Here is a 27624-nt window from a genome sequence, read left to right as displayed (position 1 = left end):
AGAAGTATTCCTAAGATGGGGACACCCTTGCTGCGATCTTTTTGCTACTCCCCAAAACAGCAAGTGTCACGACTTCTTCACTCTCTTCCCATTACCAGGCCATCCCACCAGAGACGCTCTAGTCCACGATTGGCCCCGGGGACTTCTGTGTGCCTTTCCCCCCTTTCCACTGATACCTCAACTAATTCAGAAAGCCATCGCCTTGAGAGTGACAATGATCCTCATTGCCCCTTACTGGTCTCGACAGATATGGTTTCCCTTTCTTCATCGTTACCTTTTGGAGCAGCCTTGGCATCTGGACCCAGTACCAGATCTGATTACCCATCAATCGGGTCAGCTGCACCAATCTCTGTCTTCTCTGAACCTCACAGCGTGGTTTCTCCGATTCCAACCTTAGCCAGGCTTCCCTCAATATCTCGGTCGGTCCGAGATATTTTGATAGCCTCTCATAAATCCTCTACCCGGAAGATTTATACTAGCAAGTGGAAACGTTTTTCCCTTTGGGCATCATCGAAAAGCATAGATCCCTTTACTGCACCTATCCGGTCTATTTTAGACTTTCTAGCAGAACTCTTTCATTTAGGATCTTCTGCATCAACCATTAGAGTTCAATTGGCTGCCATATCAAATTTTCATGTTGGTGTCTCAGAATCCAGCATCATGGCTCACAAACTCTGTAAAGCCTTCTTAAGGGGTGTATTTCTTCTCAAACCTCCAATCAAAGACCCTCCGCCTCAATGGGATTTGAACTTGGTTCTGGCATCTTTAATTCTTCCCCCCTTCGAACCGGCGGCTTCATGTTCTCTGAAGTTGCTTTCTTGGAAGACACTTTTTCTGGTAGCTGTAACTTCAGCGAAAAGAGTATCTGAACTCCATGCTCTGTGCAGTTGTCCCCCTTACTTAGTTTTTCACAAAGACAGGGTATCCCTCCGGACTAATCCATCCTTTTTACCTAAAATTTCTTCTCAAATTAACCTAAACCAAGTTATTGATCTCCCCGTTTTTTTCCCCAACTATTCAAATAGGTCAGAGCAAAAGCTGCATTTTTTGGATGTTCATCGCCAACTGAGATATTACTTAGACAGGACTAAACAATTCAGGAAATCTGATCAATTGTTTCTGTCATATGCAGAAGGTAGATTGGGACTTCCAGTCACTAAAGTATCCCTTTCTAGATGGCTCACGTCTACAATTACTTTCATCTATGAGATCAGACATCAAAAACTACCCTCAAGACCTAGAGCTCATTCAACTAGGGCATTAGCTACATCCATAGCCTTTCAGGGCAGGTTGCCAATAGATTCAATTTGTGCAGCAGCCACCTGGGCTTCTCCTCATACATTCATTTCACATTACAAATTGGACATGGTTTCCAGAAGCCGTGCCAGTTTTGGTTCCACTGTTCTCAAGAGTCTGTTCCGATAGGCCACCCGCGATAAGGTGCTAGGGACGCGGTCCCATCCAGCAAGAATGAAGGCGAGATTGACAACTTAACATTAAGAAGTTATGTACCTACCATAACGTTCCATGTTAGTTGTCTTCTTCTCGCCTTCTTTCTTGCGTCCCTCCCTCCTTCCCCCAAGGCTGGACAGACCGACCGGAACTCTTTTGTGTTTCTTCTTCCGAAATTTGTTACTCCCACACTTTCTCCCACCTCTTCTATCTTTACTGAGGTCTGCCTTTTCTTTACGCAGACTGTTTGAGGTGGGTTTCCCTACTCCATTCTATGGAGACTAGGATTGCTTGGTATAGCTATCAAACGAGATCTGAGTAGTTACCGCCTAGCATTGTAGGATATAGGGGAGCCTCGAGCCGGTGGAATTAGCTCTCGAGCTTTAGTATTGGCCGAGTCGGAGCCGAGGATTGGCTCCAAACCCATCCAGCAAGAAAGAAGGCGAGAAGAAGACAACTAACATGGAACGTTATGGTAGGTACATAACTTCTTATTAGTCTTCATTGTATAATGGCAGGCATCACTCTGGGAATATGCAAACCTTTTTATCACTGTTAACCTCCCTAAGGGTAACATCTGTCTTCAGTTTTGAGTAGATATGCACTTGAAAATAAATGTATTCTCTGCCATATTAATTCTATGTAATGAAAAATATCCATCCCTGCACCATATCTAACAGCTTTAAATGCACAGAATCTTCAAAATTGTCTGTAAATAAATAATGGAATTCTCTCTCTTTTTTAAGATAAGCAGTTGTTTTAACACTTCTAATGGGTTTAGTCAGTCTATTAACGTTCCAAAAATAAATGCCCAAGGATGTAAATATTATTACTATAATATAATGTTTGGAAAATTACCTAGAATTAAAACTCAAAGATGTAAGCATTCCACTAGTAACACCCCCACCCCCCAAGAAAACACAATTACAACATTAACAGTACTGCAGTATTTTTAGTGCATGGAAATAGAATATCTCAGTAAAACAAATATTCCCCATGATGTATGAGTAATTTGAGAATTCATGAAAACGGTGAAATGTTAATAAATGTAATGTTGGTCTTAAAATCTTTAATTCCAATATGAAATAATGGAAACATAAACAGATGACCAGGTTTAAGTAGTAAGTTAAATAACCTTTCTGCGTAGAGATCTGAAGCAACATACTAATAGCAAAAACAAACAAACAAAAACTGAGGCCTTATTTTACAGCAAGTGTCTCAGAAAATCCAGCATTAAAATGTGTGAATATTTACTTAATCTAGTTCCAAAACATGCTACCTGTACAGTACAGATTTTTGACATATTATGGGCACCATATTTGTCACCCAATTGCAGACACCTTTTTTACTGTGCCCTACATACATAACTGTTGCAGACAACAAAAAGTGAAACAAGTTACTTAAAAATAAATGTTATTCAATATAGCTTATATTTATTGTTCTCATTATACATGTTCTTTGTCACATCATGACCTGCTAAGTTGCAGAGCTGTGCTGCTTCGGCTTGTAATACTTGTATGTGAATTATTATAGTGCAAACATTGCATTATTATATTTTGTAATGCTTCTCGAGTATCTTAAGAATTTAAAATAAAATTTCAAAACCTTGACTTTCTGTGGAATCAAAAACATTTGTGTGTGTGTGTGTGTGTATGTATAGGCAGATATACACGTGCGTGTGTTTGTGAATGCACTGCATGGGTCCACATGGGTGGGGTAACAGAAATAGAGTTTTGTCTGCTAAATGGCTTGATGGTGGTCAACAGATGGTTCAATGAGAGAGAGAGTCACAAGATCACATACAAAAGTGGCCAACATGCAATTTAGGTAGACTTCCTCTTAGTAAGGAAAGGGCAGTGGGGTACAATCCGAGATTACAATATCATCCCAAGTGAAATAGTCAGCCCACAGCATAAACCAATGGTTGCGACAGCCAGCTACAAGTAGTGGTCAGAGAAGGCTCTAAGGTCAAAAGACTAGGCTGACGAAGTGAAAGTTGACTGAGAGGAAGCACAAGAGTTAGAGGAAATGCTCCAGGTTCTAGTTCATCAGGAAAAAGAGGAAATAGGTAGAGTTTAAGAAAAATGGCAGTGCCTCAAAACAGCATGTATGAGGTCTATGCAGCGGATTTGTGGCCAAGCCAAGTATGGAAATAAGATACATAAGGAAAGCTGGTGGTGGAATGTAGGAGGTCCAGGAAGGTATCAAAGGAAATGAGGAGTGCAGAGAAAGGTGGAGGTTAGAAAAGACAAATTAGACTAAGAAGGAATACTTGTTGGCTAACAGAGGGTAAAATAGCAGTTGAAGTAGCAAAGAGCAAGGCATTAATGGTACTCCATCAGCCTCTAGAAAGTGACTCAGTTATTAGACACCCATCATAAAGGATACCAATAACAACCTGCTCACCAGCCCATGGGACATGAAAGGCAGATGGAAGTATTCGACACCCATCATAAAGGATACCAGCAACAACCTGCTCACCAACCCACAGGACATTAAAGGCAGATGGAAGTGGTGCTTATAGCAGCTTCTGAATGAAGAAAGCCCCACAAAAGCTGTACTGACTCAACTTATGAAGAAAGCAGAAGAGGAGCCCAACCCTAGCAGAAGAACACCAAAGAAAATGAAGTCCGGCTCAGATGAAGTCATGGCAGATATTATCAAGATAGCGTGTGAGTTATTGGGGAAAAGGCTCGTGAGGCTACTCATAGCAGTATAGAGAGAAAGGCACAGCCCAGATGATGGGAGAAACATTCTAATGCCAGTGTACAGGAACAAAGGGTCATTCACAACTGTGGGCAGTACAGAGGTATCAAACTCCTGCTCTGAAGAGAGAGATTAATAAGCAAATATACAGAGTAGTAGAAAGTAAGATGAGAGAGACAGTCTGGATTCAGATGAGGATGCAGCACAACTAACTCATTGTTTTCAGTGAGATAGATAGTTGAGAAGAAGTTAGAGTTGAGGGAAAAAAATCCAACAGGCATTGCTAGACTTGAAGAAAGCATAAGACAGTACCTTAAGAAAGCTGATTTAAGCAGTCATGATGGTTCTAAAGTCCCAGAAGCATTGGTAGAATTAGTGTAGGCTGTGGACAAGAACACAATGACAGAAATACGAACAGGGGTTGGACTCAGAGATGGTTTCCCAGTGGGAGTGGCTGTGCATCAGGGTTCACCTCTGAGCCCACTACTTTTCATGCTGGTGATGGACTACTTTAACAGATGGGTCAGAGGGGACAGATCAATAAAGTTGCTGTATGCGGACAATATGGCATTACAGGTAGAGTTTAAACAAGGAGATCTGCAAAGGAAAGAGGAATAAAATGCAAAGCTTGAAGGCACAAGGTATGAAAATGAGTACAGATAAGACAGTTGTAATTGCAGCAAACGGGGAAAATCAAAAGAAGCTGATAATTGAGATATAAGGGAAAATAATGGAACAAATTCAGAGCTTCAAATTCCTGGGGGGGGGGTTGAGGAGAAGAGAAGTCTGAATGTGAGGAGGTCAAAGCTAGAATTAGAGGAGCTGTAGCCAACTGGCACAGAGTGTCAGGGGTAGTGTATGACAAAATACCAAAGAAGCTGAAAAGTAAGGTGTACAAAACAACGGTGAGATGATTTCTATTATACTGTACAAAAACTTAATCAGCAAGGGCAGAGCAATTGAGGAAGCAAGAAGTGATGGAGATGAAGTGCCTGAGATGGGTGGTAGGATGCACACTGTGGAACTGATGAAGAAATGAGAACAGCAGAGCAGAATCCCAAGTAGCTCCAAATGCAGAGGAGGATAAAGAACAGATCACAGTGGTTTATGCACATGTGTAGGAAAGCAGAAGACAGTCTGATGAAGATTTATGACAGACAGGAAGAAGACAAGAGGAAATTAAGACATCCAGCAAAGAGATGGATGGATCATGTGAGAGAAGATCTGTGACAGTCAGTCATGACAGTTAAAGAAAGTAGGAGAATGATATTGAATAGAGAGAGAGAGATGGCTACAGTTGATGTGACACTCCAGTCCCATGTAGAAAATTGGTGGGGGGGGGGGGATTATATATATATAATATACACACACACACACATATATGTGTGTATATATATATATATATATATATATATGTGTGTGTGTATATATATATATATATATATATATATATGTATATATATATATATATACACACATATGTATATATATATATATATATATATGTGGATATATATATATATATATGTGGATATATATATATATATATATATATATATATATATATATATGTGTATATAAAATACAGGGTTCCATTGATTTCGACTAATTTTAGATGTTACGCATTACACTGATATTTATTTCTTGCAATAACGTATTTTTTGCCCATTGCATTCAGTTTTGTGATAATAGTGCAAGTCAGTCTTTTGTTAGATTAACTTGTGGAGCTGTAGGTATGCTGCAGTGTGGGTGATCCATGCTCAATTGCACACAGTGGCTTAAGGAGTTTGCCATTATCCTCAATGTTGTGTGTTCTTGGAGTTGAAATGTATAATCAGCGGGGGCTGGGCTTGCCCCCACCCCCTTGCAAAACCACTGTTGTATTTTTTTGTTTTTTTGACTATCAAATGGTTTTAGATGTATTGCATTTAAACCAAGCCAGTCATTTCAGTGTAGACCCTATCCACACATGCACACACACTGCAAGAAATACCTTGGCTAGCTAGAGTTTTCACTGTGTAATACCTTAAACATGCTGTAGTGGAGGTCCATTTGCTCTATGCAAATGACCCCTTAAGGACGCAGTGTTTAAGCTACATGGCTTTTGAATGCCCTTGATTTTTTTTTTAAGTCTTTGTGGGTACATTAAGACCAATAAAGCCAAACTCCACTAGCTGTAGACTTGCTATGTCTTACCCTTTTTCTTAAATTGTCAGTACAGCTTAACGAGAATGTTAGGCTATACTTTAGAAACACCAAGCTTAAAACCAACCCTGATGTCTGCAAACAACTGGGTGCTTGCAAAATATCCCAAATAACTTCGAAACCAAAGGGTAAAAAGGTCACACATGCAAATCATGCAGTAAAAACTGCAAGAAAGACCTAGCCAGTCTGCAGTCTTCACTGTGTAATCCCTTAAACAACCTGTAGCGGAAGCTCATGGAGTATATGCAGTGACCCCTTGAAGACATACCACTGTTTCAGGTACATGACTTCCTACTTTTTACATTTTAAAACTTTATGGAAAAAATGCAAGTCTTTATGGGTAAAGTTTAAAACCAAGCCAGATGTTCATAAACATTCATTTTAACCTTAGTTTTAAGTTTTGGGGCATCCACTACAGGAGTTTTAAACATTTTGTTTGCAAAATATAGCCAAATAGTTCACTTATGCTAAGTTCAGTGAGAAACATGGCATGTCTAGAGCTACTGGGGTTGGCTTTTTTGCTCTGAACATATTCATAAAGACTTAAAAAGTAAAAAGTCATGGATGCTCCAAAGTCATGTGACAGAAACTCTGGTATATCTTTAAGGGGTCATTTGCATATATTCCATGTTTTTTATATATATATATATATATATATATATATATATATATATATATATATATATATATCTGTGTGTGTGTGTGTGTGTGTGTGTGTATATGAGCATATATCTATTTCCAAGCACTTGACCCCACCCAGTTTGGATTCGTCAAGGGTAGATCTTGCCTGTTGAACCTGGTTGACTTCTCTGAGACTGTCACCATGCCCCTGGATGAGGGAAAGTCAGTGCATACAGCTTAGCTTGACTTGGACAAGGCCTTTGGCACAATCCCCCACTCGGGTTTCATAGGAAAGTAACGCAACTTGGAGTAAATCCCTGTATCCTCAGGTGGGTGGCCAACTGGCTCACAGACAGGACCCTCAAAGTCAAAGTAGGCACCTCCACCTCCGATAGCAGACCTGTCACTAGTGGAGTTCTCCAGGGATCTGTCCTGGGACGCTTACTGTTTTGCATTCTTTTCTTAGAGGTCCAGGTAAAGACAAAAGGCCTGTGGCTGACCCAAGTTAGCAGATGACTGTAAGCTGAGTGCTGTAATTGACTCCCCAAATGATGTTAACATACTGCAAGAGGGCCTCACAGCAACTAATGACTGGTGCCAAAGTCATGGCCTCAAGCTAAATGCAAAAAAAATATCATCATACCATTTCTGCAAAAACACGACCCCTATTGATTAGCACATCAGCAGCAACCCCCTAAGCAGATATCCTGTGGTAAGAGACCTGGGCACTCAGGTTGATAACCTCACATTCGACCATCTACCTCCAAGAAAACCACTCCCCAAGATAAAAAAAAAAACTCTTCACTATACAAGCCGAAGACAGTACCATTATAGAAGTTGTCCCACACACTAAATTACTAGGCATTATTATAGATTTATCCTTAACTTTGACCTACACATAAACAATAACATCAAAAAAACACACCAAAAGCTCGTTGTGCTCTACAGGCACCAACACTTTCTTGGCATCTCTACTAAACAAACCCTTGGAACTTCCTTTTTATTACCCTCTCTCCTGTATGGTGCTCCTCTCCTCACTAATATCCAAAATTCTACAAAATCCAAACTTGATATCTCTTGCAACAGAATAGCAAAATTTGCCACCAAGGCCAAATTTTCATCCCACCACTGTAACTCATTGAAACAATATGGTTTCTGGAACTCCCCCACCATCTCTCATTCACCCAACTAACTACAGCGCACAAAATAATCTACAGACTCGCACACTATCCTGTTCTCTCAACTCTACTTGCCAAACACCAACCCAGCAGGCAATTAAGATCTGAAAATCATCTACTTATAAAAGTAGAAAAGCCCACCTTACCTACTGGTCAACTCCTCTACTCCTTCACCGTTGCCAAACTGTGGAACTCCCTTCCGCCTTCTATAAGAAACACAAGCCACACCACCACCTTCAAACAAATACTGAAACACCATCTCTACTCTTCCTGGCTACGTACCTGTTCTATAACCTAACCTCTTCCTTCTACTTATATGATAACTAAACTCCTATGCCATTTGTTACTAGTGACTGATGATGCTTTCTAAATATTTTTTTTCCTCATTTGTTGATACTAGTACAGTAACACTGATTAATATATATATGTTTATGTCTCTGATTGCATTAATCTGGCAATCAACTAAATTCCTGCTTTTATGTATATATTCTGTATATATAGTACTGTAATCACTATGTGTAACACTGTTTCTGCTTCTGTACCAATTAATGTTTAATTTTTTTTTCTGTATCTATGTTCTTGTTGGAGCTTTTCTCCCTGGGCCTCCACTGAAAATGGGTTTTTCGAGGCCCAGTGGACTTTGCTGGTAAACAAATTCAATAAAATAAATATAAATAAATGTAGCAGCAGTGATCCGAAAAGCCTTTTACTTGGTTCATCTCATAAGTAAAGGGATCCAGAAAAAAGGAGGTTATTACCTCTCAGTACTCCTCCATTAGACCAATAATTGAGTATAACACCCCATTTGAGATGCATCTCTCCAAACATCTGCACCAACTGGAAAGGCCACTGAAATACCTCACAAAGAGAATCCATGGCCTCCAACACCTGTCCTTATCAGACAGGCTCAAATCACTATCACTCTACTCGGTATCGTACAGATTGCTCAGGGTTGATCCGTGTCACACCTACAAGGCAATCTCGGACCCTGCCCTACTAGAGATGCTCCATATCTATAAGTCTAACTCCTCATGCACTACCCACTCAAAAGGCCTGAATCTAATATGCAATGTCAGCAAAACCTGCTGGAGAGACAGGTTTGTCTCCCAGAGGCTGCCTCGTCTCTGGTATAGACTCCCCATACATGTCAAACAGAGCACCGCACTGACCCTCTTCAAGCTCATCCTTGATGAGTGGGTGGGTAACCGCAAATGTGCCCTTGGGGTTCCACCTGTGACCCTCATTGACAGGGGCGACAGGTGCATACTGAGATTTCTTTGTAGGGATAAACTTTTGGCTAGGCTTGTAAGGGCCCTAGGGCCATTAGCTAGTAACATCCTATGACACTATGATAGATATAGATAGGTTATCTGTTTTGGTACACATCTTACAGTGGATATAAAAAGTTTGCACACCCCTGTTTAAAATGCCAGGTTTTTGTGATATAAAAAGTCTCATTTTTTTATATCGCAAAGACCTGGCATTTTAACAGGGGTGTGTACACTTTTTATATCCATTGTACATATACACACACATAGATACAGCTCAGGTGCTTGTGAAGGCATGGGTGAAATTCTCTCTTAAGGATGAACTTGGCAACAAAATCCCAGATACATGTTTTCAAGAAGAGGTGTAGTTGGACATTTTCCTCATGTTCTAGTGGATTACCAAAATCCCAGATGCCTGTTTTCAAGAAGAGGTGTAGTTGTAATAACCTCCTTTTGACTTCCTCATGGTCTAGTGGATTACCTCATGGGGAGGAAGCAGGTCCTTACCTTAGTAGAGGGCTATTGTGGCTCCTCTCATGCTGCTCCCACCCCTTCATCATCCAATCATCTTACTTGACAAGGAATGCCTTAACCATGTGGTGTGCAACCTGCTGACGCCAGGCAAGTTTTCTAGAAGGATGATTCCAATGGACAATCCTGACTGACCGAGCTGGGGTTGTCTGTTAGATGAATGTTCACTTAGTTCACCAGGTTAGATACCCATTAAAAGGAATTGAAGTTTAGATATGGCTACCTTTGGCCACATCTTGGAGCTCTGTTGGTGGACCAGTCTGTTGCATTGTAGCTCTTAAGATAAGAGCAGACTGTACTACTCAAAGGAGAGTAGATATTATCTCAGTGATGGAGGAGGGCTGGGGCTTTTTCTTCCTCCTTTTCCTAGTCCAGAATGGTATGGATAACATTTTTTGTTTGGGTTTGGACCTTATTGGGTTTACCCAGTGCATCTAATGTATCCTGTTTTGGTTGTCAACCTTCTGAGTATCATACCTTTTCTGCTGCAGGCTGCCTGTATGGTGATGGTGGTGGACACTTAGTGGCATGTCAGTGTTTTGGATCCCCTTAGGATACTCCTCATTTTTGCTCTTGGTGGGTGAAACCTTAAAGGAGAAGGGTCATCTTATGCTCAAGACTGGCTGTCAGTTGTACCTTCCATTGATTTCCAGAAAGCAACTCTGCTTTGGATATACGCAGTGATGTAGCCCCTTGAGGTTAAGCAAGACAGGAAAAAGTCATATCTAACTGAAGTTTGCAGGACATCTTTCATCAGAGCTCTGTTTGACATTCCCTAATGTTGCTAATTCCTCCTCTTGTAGAGGGTCCAGGAGGCTATGACCTGGATCCACATGCATTATCATGCATCTGAGGGAATGGGCTCACTGTTTTGTTCCTTTTTTGGGCCTGTTAGCAGTCATGGATTTATGATGCCATGTGCATGCCTAAGGAATTTGCTGTTGCAGTGGACTGTGAAGTGTCACTAGCTTCAGAGCCACCATGTATTCACAGACTTTTCTTTTATCCTTCCCCATCCATTGGACCGACCCATTGGCTCCTGTTGCTTTACTCATTTGACCCATTTATTCCTCCTACTGAGTGACAGGAACTGGGCCAGTGGGTCAGTTCACCACTTCTCACTCTGCGGTGTACTGGATCCATTTTGAGCATGGCAAGAGACACATCCACACCACATCCATGTAGCTCACTGGGGCACCTCTTGGTGTCACTCCCTCATTACTGAGCCCTAGAATGACAGTCCTTATTAACCTTCTGGTGGGTTTCCACTCTTTTGGCTGTTCCCATCACGTCTTGATATTAGAACTCCCAGACAACCAGTCTGTAGTAGGATGCCTAAGCAAACAAGGAGCAGAAGGCCGTGTTCCATGTGCAGGGAATCACTGCTTGTCTAGCAGTGGTCCATAAACATGAACATCAGTGTCGTATCAGTTCATACCTAAGATGGCTAAGAAGGGCATGGTTATAGGTCTTTACCGTACATAATGGTGCATTTTGTCTTGTTTTTTTGCAGAATGTTTTCTAGTGTTGAAGACATTTGTCTCCATGTCAGGACCTGGCTCCTTATGCAAAAGCCTTTATTCTGCTGGAGTTAACTGTGAGGGTTTCTGAAGCCATTGTAGATGACAAGAAACTCTCTTTTCAGCAGGCTAATTACAAGAGGCCCTCCTCTCAGTAGGTTGATTCCTGGTGGAATTGTTTTCAGTTTGGTTGGAATGGTAGTCTTTACCCCACCGCTAAGTTAGATTAAATTGCAGGTGATTTTGACCTGTTTGATTGCAGGTGGTCTTGACATACTTTTGGCAGCTGTATAACCCAAGTCCCTGTTGTTCCATAGTCCGGATTTATTTGCTACCTATATCATGGCACATTATGACCTTGTGGGGTGCAGAACTGACCCAGCACCAGTTCCTGAATGGAGTTTTGCACTTCTGTCCCCCTTTGAAAGAATCCTTTGCCTTCATGTGATTTAAATTTGATGGGTGACAGACTTGCCCATCTGCTATTTGAGCTGACTAGCTCAGTGGTGTTGGAAGTTTATTACATGGAACAATTTTGGCATATTTTAGAGCTACAGGCTTACGTACGTAGGAAGCCATGTATGGTTTCCCACAAGGATGGGGGTGGCCTTCAGTACAGACTTGTTTCTTCCCAAAGTCAGGGGGGAGATGGCCCTTAGCAGACTGGATGTATTACCTGAATTGGCTGCACATTTGTTGGAAGGCATATTCTTTTATTTTTTTTTATTATCTCCTTTGCTCACTATGCGGTGGTGGTGCTGCGGTAGCGTTGTCGCCTCACTGTTAGACGTTGCCCGTTTGATTCTCAGTTAGAGCGTCTTCTATGTGGCGACATGCGTGAACGGGCGTTCCTTCGTTGAAGGTTGTGCTTAGGCCCAGCAAGCCAGCACGTAAAACTCTACTGCCAATCATTAGCGGACTGGAGTTCCGCTGTGGCGACCCCTAACCAGGAAAAGCCGAAAGACACAAACAAACAATTATCTCCTTTGCTCAAGGGGAAGGAAGCTCCAACACTTAGTTACTAAAGAGACACTTTCCTGGTGGATTTCCAACTGCATTGTATTTTGTCATTATTCAGTTAACTGTCCATTGATGAATGCTGTGTTCAGTGCCTACTGCACTATGTGTGTGTTGCAGATTTCTTGCAATGGTCACTTTAACTTTAGTACACCCAGACACGGTTCTCCACTTTGACATGAAGAGTTGTATAATGTTTGCAAAGGTTATACTCTACAACTCAATTGTCTGAGCTTTGTGCATTTGCATTTCCCCATCTCCTTCCACCCTGATGGGTGCTGCTTGGTATTCAACCAAACCAAAAACTCTCCATGGATGATCCTCAGTATTGCGTATAACCAACTTTTTCCTAACCATTTTAGATGATTTGTTGGAAGACAACTCATTTATGAGTCAGAAGTGTCCTCCATTCACTCCTCTTCATATGTAGTCTCCCACCAGTTGATGCTGACATGCACTGCATCTGGCAAGTTTAGCAATATAATGTAAAATATGCATTCATTTTTAATGTGCATGTAAGTGCTCCCTGGGGATTTAGGGGTGAACTGTTCATCTCTAGTGACATGCTTGTGTCCAACATGTTGTATCACTGTATGCATCAATAGAGATGCACTTATGCTCCTATGGGATTTTACTGAAAGTTTGTTGTCAAATTCTGACTGGCAGAAAGGAAATAACTCATCAGGGTGCATCCTACCACAGGGCAACTGATACTTTAAGCATATATTATAACTCTCCTAAACTTTCATTCATCAAAATGTGGTTGAGGTATTGCCTCTTATTTATATATGTTTGTGTGTGTATTTAACTTTAACAGACCACCATGTTGTGTTAGTTTCCTACAGAAGTGAGTGTATGACTTCTTTTCATGATAGTAATACAATAGACCCCTAGACTGTATTGCTAGTGAGTTGCTATTGCATCAGTCCTTTATTTTTATTTATAAAAAAGTGTACATTTCTGTCACTGGGCTGCCATCAAAAATTCCCAGTACTGACAAGGGCAAAATGGCCAACCATCTTTCACCATTGAACTCCATGTAAAAACCTTAAGCCTGTGCTGGGGATACATGCATAATTCAAAGAAGGTTGTGCTAAGAACTGCTAATGACTGTGACATTACCACCTGTATATAGACTCCATTTGCTGGTTGCCACTGTCATTTAAATGCCATAGCCTGCTGAGTTGCATTATATTTTATTTCTGTTAAAGTTTGCTATACAACTCTACTATGAAACGTGTAATACACATCCAGAGTATGCATGTTTCGAGTCCGCCTTAAATCCATAGGCAAAAATTATATGCATTTCTCTTAAAACCGACTTTTTGTCTCTGTGAAGAAGCCACCACCATTAAAAATATCTATACTGTGTATGTATATATATATATATATATATATATTCTTTAAGAATGATACTCTGGTCTTATCTGCAGTTTGTGTGAGCATTCAAGTGGGACTCCCTGAAAGTTTTATTAAGAACTGTCATCTTATGATTAAGATGCTGCCTCCTGTTCATAGATACCAAAGGTAGACCTATACTGGCATTTCACACTGACAGTTTGTTAAATCGCACTCATTTTTCATTAGGGATCAATATGTAACTTCTGCTCAGGTTGAGCAGTGTCATACATGGCCAGAATATATCTATATTCAGTTAATAAGCTAGCTTTGGATAATAAGTAAAAGAAAATCATTTATATCTTTATAAAAGTACCTTTTCTGTCACTGGAATTATGTTCACCACCACCACAAATAAAGAATACTATGTAATGACACACATTACGTGAAGGTAAAGTTGTGTACATATTTTTACGTAAAATAAATTACTATATCCTCTCAGTAGCTGAGGATCATGACCTTGTTTGTTTAATAATTTTGCTAGAAAATGTAATTTTAAGACATATGGTGCTATGTTGCTAAATACTAAGAGTAGGCCTGCACTTAGCTGTCTTTTACTTCATTCCAAAGATATAAACTCAGTAAGTATCAGAAGTTTATCTTTCCTGCTGTATTTTGACATCAGAACTAAAAGTAGTACTTGTGTCTTAGAAAACTTGACCTTTATTCGCATTTTGAAAAACATGGTTTTCTTAATTTAACACTAATATCCACACATTTAAGATGTGGTTGTCTCATTGCATTTAGTACTGTTAACTCATGCCATTTTTTGAGTTACCATGCGTCTTCTACTGAAACTTTTAGATGAAAATCTGAAAGGATTGCATAGATACTGACGTTTGTAGGTAACTTCAAAGTAAAGTCATAGTGACCTCTACAAGTTAGCAAACATTTTTCAAAAACACTGAGTTTAAAATGTAGCTGTTGGTTATTTTCTTGTAAAGATGTGTAAAAGCTATCAAAACCAGAAAAAATGTAGAGCTGGCATGACATCAGCCTTAAAAGACTGAAGATTTCTGTTTAAAAATGAGAGTTTGCACTTTTGGTAAGAGTTACGGCATTAAAAAAGACATTAGACGGTTTCTCTTTTTAATTTAAATTCAAGATACAGTTGCTCCTTTTTGTTTGGAACTAGTAGCATAGTTTAATAAAACTTATAGACAAGTGTTCCACTATATGTTTCTGAAAGGTTGACAAGACTATGTTGAACTGTTTTAGAGATGTGACCCTTCATATGCTTGGAACATGGCCCAAAACAGTCAGGATTGTGGCATAACCTTGAAAATGGTCAGTTATAAAGGGGCTAGCCCATCCTGTGGAATTTGAAGTTAGCTTAAAAGGGATTTCACTTGTGTAGTATCCAAGCATATAGTGCCTTTTTTGTATACTTCCAGTTAACATACATAGCTCCTTAGGTGTGGTGTCCAGAACTTTTTGGGGTCTAGCTTCTTTTAAGTAAGTGGCTTGCTCCCTAATAGGCAAGTATTAGTGCAAGGCATAATTAATAAAATGATACTAAGATTCTTATTTGCAATGGTGATGGGCAGGTTGACAGACGAGATCAGACAGGAGTCCCCGTGGACTATGATGTTTGCAGATGACATTGTGATCTGTAGTGAGAGTAGGGAACAGGTGGAGGAGACCCTGGAGAGATGGAGATATGCTCTAGAGAGAAGAGGAATGAAGGTCAGCAGGGCTAAGACAGAATATATGTGTGTGAATGAGAGGGAGGATAGAGGAATGGTGAGGATGCAAGGAGTAGAGGTGGCGAAGGTGGATGAGTTCAAGTACTTGGGGTCAATAGTTCAGAGTAACGGTCAGTGTGGAAGAGAGGTGAAGAAGAGAGTACAGGCAGGATGGAGTGGGTGGAGAAGAGTGTCAGGAGTGATTTGTGACAGACGAGTACCTGTAAGAGTGAAAGAGAAGGTCTGCAAGAGGGTAGTGAGACCAGATATGTTATATGGATTGGAGACAGTGGCACTGACAAAAAGGCAGGAGTTTGAGCTGGATGTGGCAGAATTAAAGATGTTAAGATTTGCACTGGGTGTGACGAGGGTGGACAGGATTAGGAATAAGTATATTAGAGGGTCAGCCCAGTTTGGAAGGTTTGGAGACAAAGCCAGAGAGGCACGATTATGTTGGCTTGGACATGTGCTGAGGAGGAATGCTGAGTATATTGGGAAAAAGATGCTAAGGATGAAGCTACCAGGTAACAGGAAAAGAGGAATGCATAAGATAAGGTTTATGGATGTGGTGAGAGAGGACATGCAGGTGGTTGGTGTGACAGAGCAAGATGCAGAGGACATGAAGAAATGGAAACAGGTGATCTGCTGTGGCGACCCCTAATGGGAACAGCCGAAAGAAGATGATGATGATGATACTAAGATTGTTAATCCTAAGATGCTCTACAGTAGAGGAATTAATTGCTGTTTGACATTTATTTATATTTTCATATTTATGTTCATATTTTCATAACTGAGAGTCCTGTTACATACAGCTAAGGGCTGTGGTGTGAAATGCAATGGTCACTGTCCATTTATATTACATTATGCTAGAGATGTTGCTAGTTGTTTGTTAGTAATTATGAAAATAAGAAATATTTCCATATGTACTTACAAACTGTGGCATAGCGTCATGTGTAACCCTAGACAACGTTGAAGAAAACAGTATTTGATATTTGCATGTAGTCTTATTTATATTGCTAATTATACAATTAAGCATATGTTTCATATTTTTGAAGATATCTCAATTTTTATGCAATTAGAAAAGAATTTCTTGCTGTCACCTAAAAACTTATATCTAGTGGATAATTTCTAACAGTCTAGGTTGTACAGTATCCAAGATAAGACAATTTGTGAATATTTAGCAAAACATATAATGTTCAGGTTGTTTATGGAAAGACTTTGAATGCACATACTGTTAGCACTGTAAAGAATATGTCTTAATGATAACAGCTATTTGTACAGTTTTAGTAGCTTTCATTGTTCACAAAATATTTGCATTTGTTTATCTTGTACTTCTTAAGTTGATTTTTCAGAAACTTCTCTGGAATGCATTAATTAGTGTAGGCTGCTAGAAGTGTGACATTCCATAGCGCATATCTGTTAATGAGTTAAGTACACCAATAATATTGTACTTCCTTGGTGTTGGTAGGTTCACCCACATGTGTTTTTTTACTATCATAGAGTTAATTATATGTATAATTTTGAAGGTGAAAACTCAGTAACTCACCAAGATTTTGCGGGGAGTGAAATGTGGCGCTAGGTAAAATTTTTCCACCAATAAAGTTAATAATTTTCTGATTTCATTTAATAATGTTGGTATTATGCATTGCTTTTAGGTCAGTTTGTGTTGCACTTTGTTCAGAAAATGGCCAGTCGTCACTGGTATTCTGTTCCCATTTTTTTCATCTCCAAAGCCCTTGCTTCTATTCCTGCATGCAAACTTTGGGGTAAAGAAGGCCTTCTTGCTCTTAGGTAAGTTTACGTATTCATATTTCATTAAATTAAAATGGATCTTGTAGAGGTGTAAGAGCAAAGCACTAGTGTGTGATATGCAAGCTTCTTTTGTGCCCAATGCGTACTGTGTGACAGTGAAAGAATCCCAACCATCCACAAACCCTTTACCCATTTTTACACGTGGGGTTGGGGCATCTGTACAATGAGAGGCAATCATCTAGAGCCAAGGTTCACACATATTTCATCTTTACTACATCAGTCCAGCTGCAGAAAAATGATAATGAACCATCTTCCTTAAAAATAAAAGCTAAATTATCAAATAGGTTGGTTTGGAAAAAAATATTCAAAAGAAAATTTTTGTTAGATTGTGACAGATCTTGCATATTTCTTCATTTCTTTAGCAGTCTTGAAGGATATTTGCATTTTTGTGCTTTGTATTATAGTGAGCAATACAGATATACTAAACACTTGTCTACTGTTTCACCTGGGAGGCAGAGATTGACTTCAAAGCTGTTGTGAAGTAGCTTGGTTTCTCATTCCAGCTGTTTTATGTATGGGCTTAAAAGGTAGTCCAGTTCTAGGTTAGTATAACATGTTTTGTTCATAGGTAGGTACTAGGCTATCGACCCTAGGGCCTATACAAGCCTAGCCAAAAAGGTACCCTGGCTTTCGCCACCCAAGAAAATTATTTTCCTGTGCCTCTGTCGGGCAGAGCCACAGAAGTGATCCTCGGGGTGAATTTCCTATTTCCCATCCAGTCATCAAGATTTTTCTTGAACAGTGCTAATGAGGTGCTTTGTCTGATATAGATAGGTAGTTTGTTCCAGAGTATGGGAAGTCTCTGGGACAGGAATCTATCCCTCCTGCATGTTCTGTTTATTGTGGTGACAAGGTTACTGTAGTTCCATTTTGTCATTCATATATATATTCTCCCTGCCATGACCTTACCTAATAAAGAAACCTCTTCTTTTGGAGCTTCACCCAGGTCTCTTCTGGATTAGGTAAGGGCAGTGAACAGTACTGCAGCATGACAGATATCTGGCAAGAGGTTGGATTTATTGATGTACATTAAATTTCTCTTCACTTTGGATAGGTGAATTAGGTGGAAACATGAGTAGAAAGATAACATCTTTCCTTTGTACCACTACAAATGCATCAGGTGATAGTGGAGGAAAAGATTATCCCAGGGACAGGATGATGGCTTGCGTCTGAGAACTCCTGATGGCATTTCTGCATGCTGATTGGTGGAGGGCAAGGATTGATGCCATACTGCTACTTAGGAGGCCATCCCTCATCTGTTCCCATAAGGTTGTATACTGAACTACAATGGTGGAATTATCCTAAGTTCATAGGTGTCTACTAGGCTAGTGACAACTAGGGTCCTTGTAATCCTGTGTAACCCAAATGTGACCCACAAATTTGATTTATATAGGGAGTGGTTTACTGACTGCCTCTGTCCATCAGGGACACTAGACCAGACATTAATTTCCAATTATCCATCCATTGGTCCAAGTTGTGCGTAAATAGAGTTAGGGAGAAACTCTGCTTCACAAGGATGGGAAGCCTGTTCCATAGAATGGGACTTTTATAAGAGTAACATCTGTTTCTCCAGCATGTCCTATTTATGGTGCAAGCAAAATGTTGGTCTTTGATCTAGTACTTCTGATTCTGATTGTTTTGCGGATGTGCAAAAGGCTCATCAAATCTGTCCAGGGATGTCTTGCACACCAGGCAAGCATCACCCCTCAGAAGTCTGTATGATACCGAGTAAAGAGACAGAACTTTCAGTCAATCACTGTAGGACATTGAGTTTAACTCCCTGCATTCATTTTGTAAGGAACCCTTGTGAATGTTCCAGTTGCTGCATGTGTCTAGTTAGGTACATTCCAAAGGGGGAATTATATTATGTAGTGGGTCTGATGAGGGCCAAGTGGTACAATGACTTCTCTGGACCTAGATTCCTTGCTGTTACTTATAAGGTGAGCAACATATTCTGGTCGAAAGCTAAGTTGCTAGCTACATGAGTTCCCAGATCCCTGACTAGTGAATCAACTTTTAGGGCTGTTTTATTGCTGACGTAGTTACCTGGGGTGGCTGACTTTCCAAAAGGTACTATAATGCATTTCTTGATATTGTGCTTTAAGCCACAACTTTAGCAACATGTGTTTGTCTGTGTTAGCCCTTCCTGAGGGGTGTTCTTGTCTGGGGAGGGGGTCAGTGACTACTCCCAGGTTGCATTCATCTGCAGATGCCAAAGAGAAATGGGCCCAGCACAGAGCCCTGAGGGACTCAACTGGTGACCAGCCTCTTTGTGTAGGTGGCCTCATCAATCCTAATATCTTGTGTATAATCTGTGAGTCAGCTAGTTATCCAGGGTGTTATAAAGGGGTTTATGACTAGTTCCGTAAGTTTGACGGCAATGGCTGAGTGGGGTATTGCATCAAATGCCTTAGCCAAATCTAGGTAGGCAGTATGCAGTGCTTTCCCTTCATCCATTGCCTTAGTGTCCTTTTCAAAGAAGTCCACCAGGTTCATCAAGCATGACCTTCCTTTGACAAAGCCAAACTTGGATGGATCCATTGTCTAGATATCTCTTATGTCCTTGTTGGTAATTCTTTCCATGGCTTTGCAAATATGACTAATCATTCTAATGGGTCTGTAGTTTCCAGGATCTGTTGAAGGTTATCCCTAATGAAGGGGAGTGACTGGTGCAGTCCTCCATTCTCATGGCACAAATCCTGTTTTAAGACTGTAGTTAAATAACTCCAGAGGTCCTGGTAAGTCATGTCTTAGACTGCTCAGGATGCATTCCAGGATGTTATGGAGACCATTGAGGCTGTGTTCTTGGCTTTAGTGAGCTCAGCTAATACATGTTCCCTAGTCATAGTTGGAGGGTTATGTTTGAGTATGTTTGGGGGTGAGAGGGGGGGTAATGTTGGAAGTGTATTTTGTCCACTAACAGATTTGTTATATCGCTAGGCTTGGTGAACATGGCACCATTAACCATCAGTTGAGCATAGTGCTGTGTACTGCCCTTGAGGTTTCTGATATAGCTGACAAAGGCCTTATGGTTTTCTTTCACTTAGGAGACTATCATAACCTCAAAGTTGGCTTTGTTTAACCTAATTAGCCCTCTTAGTTGCCTATTTCATTTGATGAGAGAATATTTATCTTTATGGGAATTACCCTTCCTGATTTTTTGCTTTTATTCTTTTCCTTTTGTTGTATATCTTGTTTAATTTGGCATGCCACCAGGGTGGTTTGTTTCTAGGTCTAGTTCTGGCTTTATTTTTGGTAGGTACAGCAGCCTCTACTCAGCCATTCATATAGTTGTACAAGGTTTCAGAGAGCAATTCAGTGTAAGCTTCTGTGCTCTCAGGGTTTGGAAGGGCTTTGAATTTTGACTAACCGTGACATAATAAAAGGTAGTTTGCCTTTGAATACTTCCTAACTGTTTGCTGGTTTTACTGGAGTTAGAGTTGATTTTGATTCTGAAGGAGACTGCTTTATGGCACTATTCTCTCATACTTGTGAGTACAAGGTCCAGTATGTTGGAACCTATAGTGGGCCTATTCACTGTTTGGTCAAGGGTGTTTATATTTACAAAGTCCAAGAATCTCTTTGCCGATAGATTTGCAGCTGTGTAGAATTCTCTCTCTATACAGAGGTAATTAAAGTCTTCTGTGAGTAGGGTGTTAGGTTGAATGGCAAGCGTCTCCAGTAGGTCTAAGCATGCAAGTATGTAAGAGCTTCTTTTAGGACATGGAGTGTGACTTATAGCTGGTTAGGATATGGTCCAGGAATTTGTCTGTGGTGATCTGCACATCATCCTGTTTGACCACCATAGAGTTATGCTTGTTATTGATGTATATTGAGACATCTCCACGTTTAGCTCTTGTCTGTGCTTCTGGTCTAAACATGGGAAGGCACTGAAACCTTGGACTGCTGGGGTGCTCGATGCTGCTGTAAACTATGTCTTGGTAACTGCACAGATGTCTGTATTATCAGTTCTTCTCAAATCTAAGGCCGGGCTTGGAGGAAGTGTTTTTATTTATGCTCCTGGCATTAAGCAGTAACATGCTGATGTTCATTTGATGTGATTTTGCTATGTTGGTAGGTTTGTCAATTTGGTATTCCTAAAAAAAGCACTATGGGGTGGTAACGTTTTAGGTACTGTTCAAAAGCCTATAGGGGATCAATACAGACCATATTTGGCAAAAGAATGTGGTCTGTTAACCATGTCCTCCCAAGATGATAAATATTTGCTCCAACTACAATGACAGAAGGACAACCAGTTGTTAAAATTAATCATCTTTTGCTCATAATGTGGTATCATTCTCCTCTGAGATGGTAATGTGCAGCTCAGTGCAATGCTTATACTAGTGTAAGACACAGTCTGAAAGCTCCATAATGTCTCTCTTCATATAGTCCAGGTGCGTAAGTCTATGGTCATTACACCTACCTGGACTATAATAGAATCATACTAGTGTAATGACTTTAGTGCGTGCATGATTTGGCAGATCCTAGCTCCAGGTAAGCAAAAAACTGTTATTTTCTCCTTGGTTAGAGGGGCATCAGTACACTTTACAGTGGAATCCCCTATGACAAGAGTCCTGGGAAGTGTGTTTGTTTGCCTTAGAGGCTTAGTGTTTGGGGCTTCATTGAGTGTGACAGTATGTGTGGTGTTAGTTGTGTGTTCTGAGTGCCTTTGGGCTTGCTGAGGCATAGCTTTTTTCAATGGGCAGTCTAGGTGATCTTTGTTGCTTAGAAAGATTGCTTTTTGCTTTTAAGTGTCTCAGCATACATTAGTTTGCATGTGTGTTATGTGAGATTGTTGTTTGTGTGTGTGGTTTTGGCAACCTGATGTGTGCTTGTATGCGAGAGTTTAGCCTAGTGTCATTGTGTAAGTACACCTCTCGCATACGGTGTCCGTTTAAGGATTAAGTGGTTGTCAGTAAACATGAGACAATTGCTACATTGTCTCAAGACATCCATGTCCACCAAACTGACTACAGAGAAGTTAGGAAATTGCACATCCCATGCTGTCCAGTATTTTGATTGGTGAGCTACAAGGGGGTGGTTTATTGGAATTAGAAGGCATTAAGGGTGCTTTATTGGTGCAGACTAAAAGGGGTGCTTTATTGGGGCAGATTATACTAAACAGTACTAAAGTCTACTAACTTTAATGTTTACACAATACTGATTTGTACTAAATCTATAGGTATTGCCACTCGACTCCCAGCTAGCTTGTAGGTGCACATATTTGCCCATTCTTTACTGCTTTGCAGGGTACAGTTTTATGGACAGTTCTTTAGGGAAAATTTGTTTGTACTTGTTTGGTACTGTTGGCTAGTAGGAAGAGAGAAAGCTTGATGTTATAGCTGGCAGACAGACCTTGAGAGGCCATCTTGCTAGAAGCTCCATTGTGCCTTGATTGCAACTGCTTCTTAATCTGGAAATACAGAGCTGATATAAGTATATATTTTTTGCACTTGATCTGTTTCAATGATTCTTAACAGTACTGCACTGTTTTTATTTATTTGCTTGACTGAATTATTACTTATCTATGTCTGCATTTATATATTTGCATGACCTCTGTCTGAACTTTGTTTCCTGATCTTTGCTGAGTTTTTTATTTCTGTTCATAGGCAGGTAATAGGCTATTGGCCCTAGGGCCAATACAAGCCTAGCCAAAAATGTACCCTAGCTTTCGCCACCAAAGAAAATTATTTTCCTTTGCCCCTGTCAAGCAGAACCACAGAAGTGATCCCCGGGGGGAATTTCCTATTACCCATCCAATCATCAAGATTTTTCTTGAAGAGTGCTAATGAGGAGCTCTGTTTGACATGGGTAGTCTGTTCCAGAGTATGGGAAGTCTCTGGGACAGGAATCTGTCCCTCCAGCATGTTCTGTTTATTGTGGTGACAAGGTTTAGGTCCCTAGAGCGTGTAGCTTGGAGGGATTGGGATTTCTTTAAGTGGAGCATGTCCAACAGCTCTGGGTTTGACATAGCTGTGTATGTTAGGCAGAGATCGCCTCTTAGTAGGCGATATGCGACGGAGTAAAGCTGGAGTTTTTTGAGACGGTCTGCGTAAGGCATCTGTTTGAGGCCAGTAATCCTCTTTGTGAGGTATTTTTGCGGCCTTTCCAGTTGTTGTAGATGTCTTGTGATGTACATACCAAAAGGGGCGTTGTACTCTATAATGGGTCTAATGAGTGATGAGTAGAGGGGAACAATGACCTCTTTTTTTCTGGATGAGAAACCTTTTGTGATGAGGTGTGCCACGTAGAAGGATTTCTTGACCACTTTGGTGATGTGATTATCAAAGGAGAGACTGTTCTAAAACATTTGTCACAGCACTTGAGCCTGAGCCAGCTGGTAGGGGGGTGACCTGTACACTCTCTGGGGCAGCAGTGAGTTTGAAGTAAACTCATTCCAGAGTGGAACTACTGGTCTAATAGCTTTTGTTTATCTGATTGCCTCAGGGCTTGGCTTTGGAAGAGTCTTTTATCTTGCTGGTATAAAAGAATTACCTGTGTGTGACTCTGTGCTTATCTTGCCAGAAGCCCTATTGTGCCTGACTGCGATTGCTTTTTAATCTGGAAATACAGAGCTGATATAAGTATATTTTTGCACTTGATCTAACTATTTCCGTGACTCTTAACAGTATTGTGCTGTTTTTATTTACTTGCTTGACAGAATTATTACTCATCTGTGTCTGCATTTATATATTTGCTTGACGTCTGTCTGAATTTAGTTTTTTTCCCCACTCTCCTGCCCAGTTGTTGTATTCTTAAAATTGGTGGCTTTTGCAGTTGCCCGCCCCTACTATAAATTTGATCTGGGACACTCCTCCCAGTCATGTCTCAATAGCTCATTCTGCCTAATATAGAGATATCATTTGGGAAGGGCAACTCCCCCTTAGTTTCTTAACCTTGAATTATCGTGTGTTCCTCCTATCTCCCTTTCCACTCTACTAAAAAAAATAAAAAAATAAAAAAATAACTTTATTCAGCTGGTTTTACTGTATTTGTGTTTCCTCCTCCTGCTCTGTTACTTAATCTTGCCTTTTCTGCTGCTTGTTCTCTAGTGTTAAGTTGCATCTTTTCTGCTGCATTTAGTACTGCCTGCTTAAATTGTGTTATTCTAAGCCTATTAGTTTTGATTTTAAGCACTTGGGCTTTAGGTCTACCACTTTGCTCTTCCTGGCCTCTCTCCCTCAGATTCTGACAAATATGGATGGACAGTTTCCTACAGTTTCTCCTGCCAGTCTGGTTGAGATGGGCATCCTGAGACAGTGTAACATCTGCCACATGTACATGGACAATCATCTGCTACTACTACTATGCTGTGTCATAAGTCAGTATATCTGGCACTGAGAAGGTTGTCAACACAATCACTATACCTCTAACACCACCCACATATGCGGAGGTTCACAACAAAAACATACCCAAACAAAGGAGTCCTCCATGGCAAAAACACAAGCGAACTCCACAACCCTCCACACCACATACCATACATTGTCCACACACGTGTGTCTCACAGCCACAATGGCTTACTTTAACTGAAAGCCTTGTAACGTTGAACAATTTGATTTGTTCCAAAAATGTTTTTCTTTTTTATATATTTACATACTATAATATATATATATATATATATATATATATATATATATATATATATATATATATATATATATTACTTTTAGTAAGATTTTTTAAGTAGCTTTTTGTATTTATAGTTGAATAGGAATTTTTTTGTATATCTTGGTTTATAATAGCACCAGTATATATATTTTGTGCTAAATACTTAAGAATATAGAAATGGCAGGTTCTTGAATGGAATGGTTCTTTAAAAGTTAATAGAAATCAGCTGATCTTAATGGATTCTTAATTATGGTCTATATATATTCAGTGTTTTTTCTCGTAATGTTGTCTGAAGAAGTGCACTCAACTCATGTGCATGAAAGCGCTAACAACTTTTTAAATAAATTACTTGGATTCTACTGCGGTCGTCAGCTTTTGTTTTTCCTAGATGTTCATCGTGCATTACAGCTGCAGTAATCACATATGGGTTTTCAGCCGTCAGGCGGTCCCTCGGTCGGCCGAATTCCAAAGTCTTGGTCCGGCGTCGGTTGTTGTCGCGTACTCTTCTGACGTCAGGAAGGCTAGAGTATATAAGACACAGCCGACGCCATCTTCTTCAGTCTTTTTTGCCGCGCGGTGCCCGAAGCAGAAGCAGTTCGCAAGTGCCGGTCGGCCAGCTCCTGAATTACGAAAAATTTTGGAACCGAAGTCTTCATTAAAGCTAAGTACCCCGTTGGGGAATCTTTTCTTGCCTCAGACCGATGTCAGAAAAAGTTAATAATTGTATTTCTTGTGGGAAGCAAATACCGCATAAGGATTTCCATTCCCTTTGAATACCTTGTTTGGGCCCAGACCACGACGTCTCGGGCTGTCGCTTTTGCGCTACCTTCAATAAACGCACTATCAAGCGTCGGGCGGAGTTCGCCCAGCACTTTTTTTGGTAAAGCGTTTAATTATAAAATGTCGTCGGATACTCCGACTACCGCTTTGTCTAAAAAACGCAAAGAAAAGGGCCGCCAGACGAGGACCGCGGTCTCCACTGACACCACGCCGAAGCAGGCTCCACGTGGCCCGGTTCTCAGTGAGACGCCTTTGCAGTCCCTGACTACCGACGACACTCCCTCGGCGGGGTCTTCTGTACCCGAGACTGCTGGTTCTTCGGCCCTTTCCCAGACTACAACCGAAGCCCCTGCATATGTCGAGCCTACCAATGTGGATAGATCTACATCCACCCATGGTGTATTTAGGCCTTCATCATCTTTCTCTATCAAGGCCTTCACTAAATCCAAAACAGCCAGGCACCATACTAGGCCGGCTACACAAGGCCCATCACCTGGGCCCATGCCTAAGAAGCACATGCTTAAAATGGCTGAGGACCTTATCTCTCTTATCAGAGGCTCCCAGGCCCCTCCGGACAAGAGACCCAGAGTAGAGGAGGATTCTCCTTCTTCTGACCAGGGATCCATTTTATCAGAACATTCTGATGCTGAAGAACACTCTTATTCCCCTTTCGAGGATTCGGATGCAGAGCAGTCTATTCCTTCTGTATCCCCCCCTGAGGATTTTTCTTTGGGGAAACCTTACACTCTTTGAGAGAGCACTTCCACTGGGAAGGCCAAGACTTTTCAGACTCCAAGAAAAGGCTTAGGGAATTTCTCTGGTTACCTCAGCATAGACCTTTGGCTATTCCTCCTGTTTTGGAGGTATTGGATGATGTTTACTCGGAGGCTTGCCTTAATCCTGATTCTCTGCCTCCTGCACCAGTTAAGCCGGATAGGTATTACAGAGTACCTAATTCTCATCCGTTCCTCTACAAAGGCCATAATGCAGACCCTGAAACTATTTCTCAAGGCCCTAAAGGAATTAAGGCCTCCACGGCCAAGAATCCACTTCCTGCGGAAAGGGAATCTAGATCTCTAGAAAGGTGGGGTAAGAAGGTTTATACCTCGGCCACCCTAGCCATGAGGGCCTTAAACTGCCAGTTTCATATGATTAAATATCAACAATTCCTGTTATCACAATTAAAGACCAAAATGTCACAACCTGAACAACCAGATTTAAAAGAGTTGCAGGATATGATGCATAGTGCAGAACAAGTGGGTAAGCACACTTTACAATGTGGTTATGATGCCCTAGAGGCCTCCAGCAGAGCGGCCGCTACCGGATCAGTCATTCGCAGACATGCATGGCTTAGGGAACAAAATCTGCCAGACCATGTGAAAGCAAAAATTCTGGATGCACCTTTACATAAGGATGTTCTTTTTGGTGCTAATGCTGAGGATATATTACGTAAAATGGAAGAAAAAGCAAAATCTATGCAAACTGTCAAAGCTTTCTTACAGGTCCAGCCACCACGGTTCAGCAGGAATTGGCCTTCAAAAAACTGGTCCTTTCCAACCACTGACAAGCCCCAAAGAGGCAGATACAGACGCGGAAGGGGCAGAGGACAAGCCCAAGGGTCCTATAGAGGCAGACAATGGCAATCTCCAGCACCAAGAGGTGGTGACGACAGTGCACAGCAAGCAGACTCAATGACTCCCTCATTTCCATGCCAAGCAAAATTCAACTGGCAGCACCTTTGGGAGGGAAACTGGCACTATTTGCAAACAATTGGCATATTGTCACAACAGACAAATGGATTCTGGACATTATAAACAGAGGCTACAAATTCCATTTTCACACT

General features: G+C 40.8%; 1 protein-coding gene across 1 annotated transcript in view; it reads left to right on the top strand.

Moving 5' to 3' along the window:
- Positions 1 to 27624, top strand: part of TARBP1 (TAR (HIV-1) RNA binding protein 1) — a 2802917-nt gene that overhangs the window by 546917 nt on the left and 2228376 nt on the right. Inside the window, exon 7 of the mRNA XM_044087106.1 lies at positions 17237 to 17372. Within this exon, the coding sequence (XP_043943041.1) occupies positions 17237 to 17372 (136 nt within the window). The remainder of the gene's footprint in view (positions 1 to 17236; positions 17373 to 27624) is intronic.

Source organism: Protopterus annectens, chromosome 1.part1 (assembly GCF_019279795.1).
Source record: "Protopterus annectens isolate FY-2018-M chromosome 1.part1, PAN1.0, whole genome shotgun sequence".
Classification (NCBI taxonomy): Eukaryota; Metazoa; Chordata; order Ceratodontiformes; family Protopteridae; genus Protopterus; species Protopterus annectens.
This window is presented reverse-complemented; position numbering and strand designations above follow the sequence as displayed.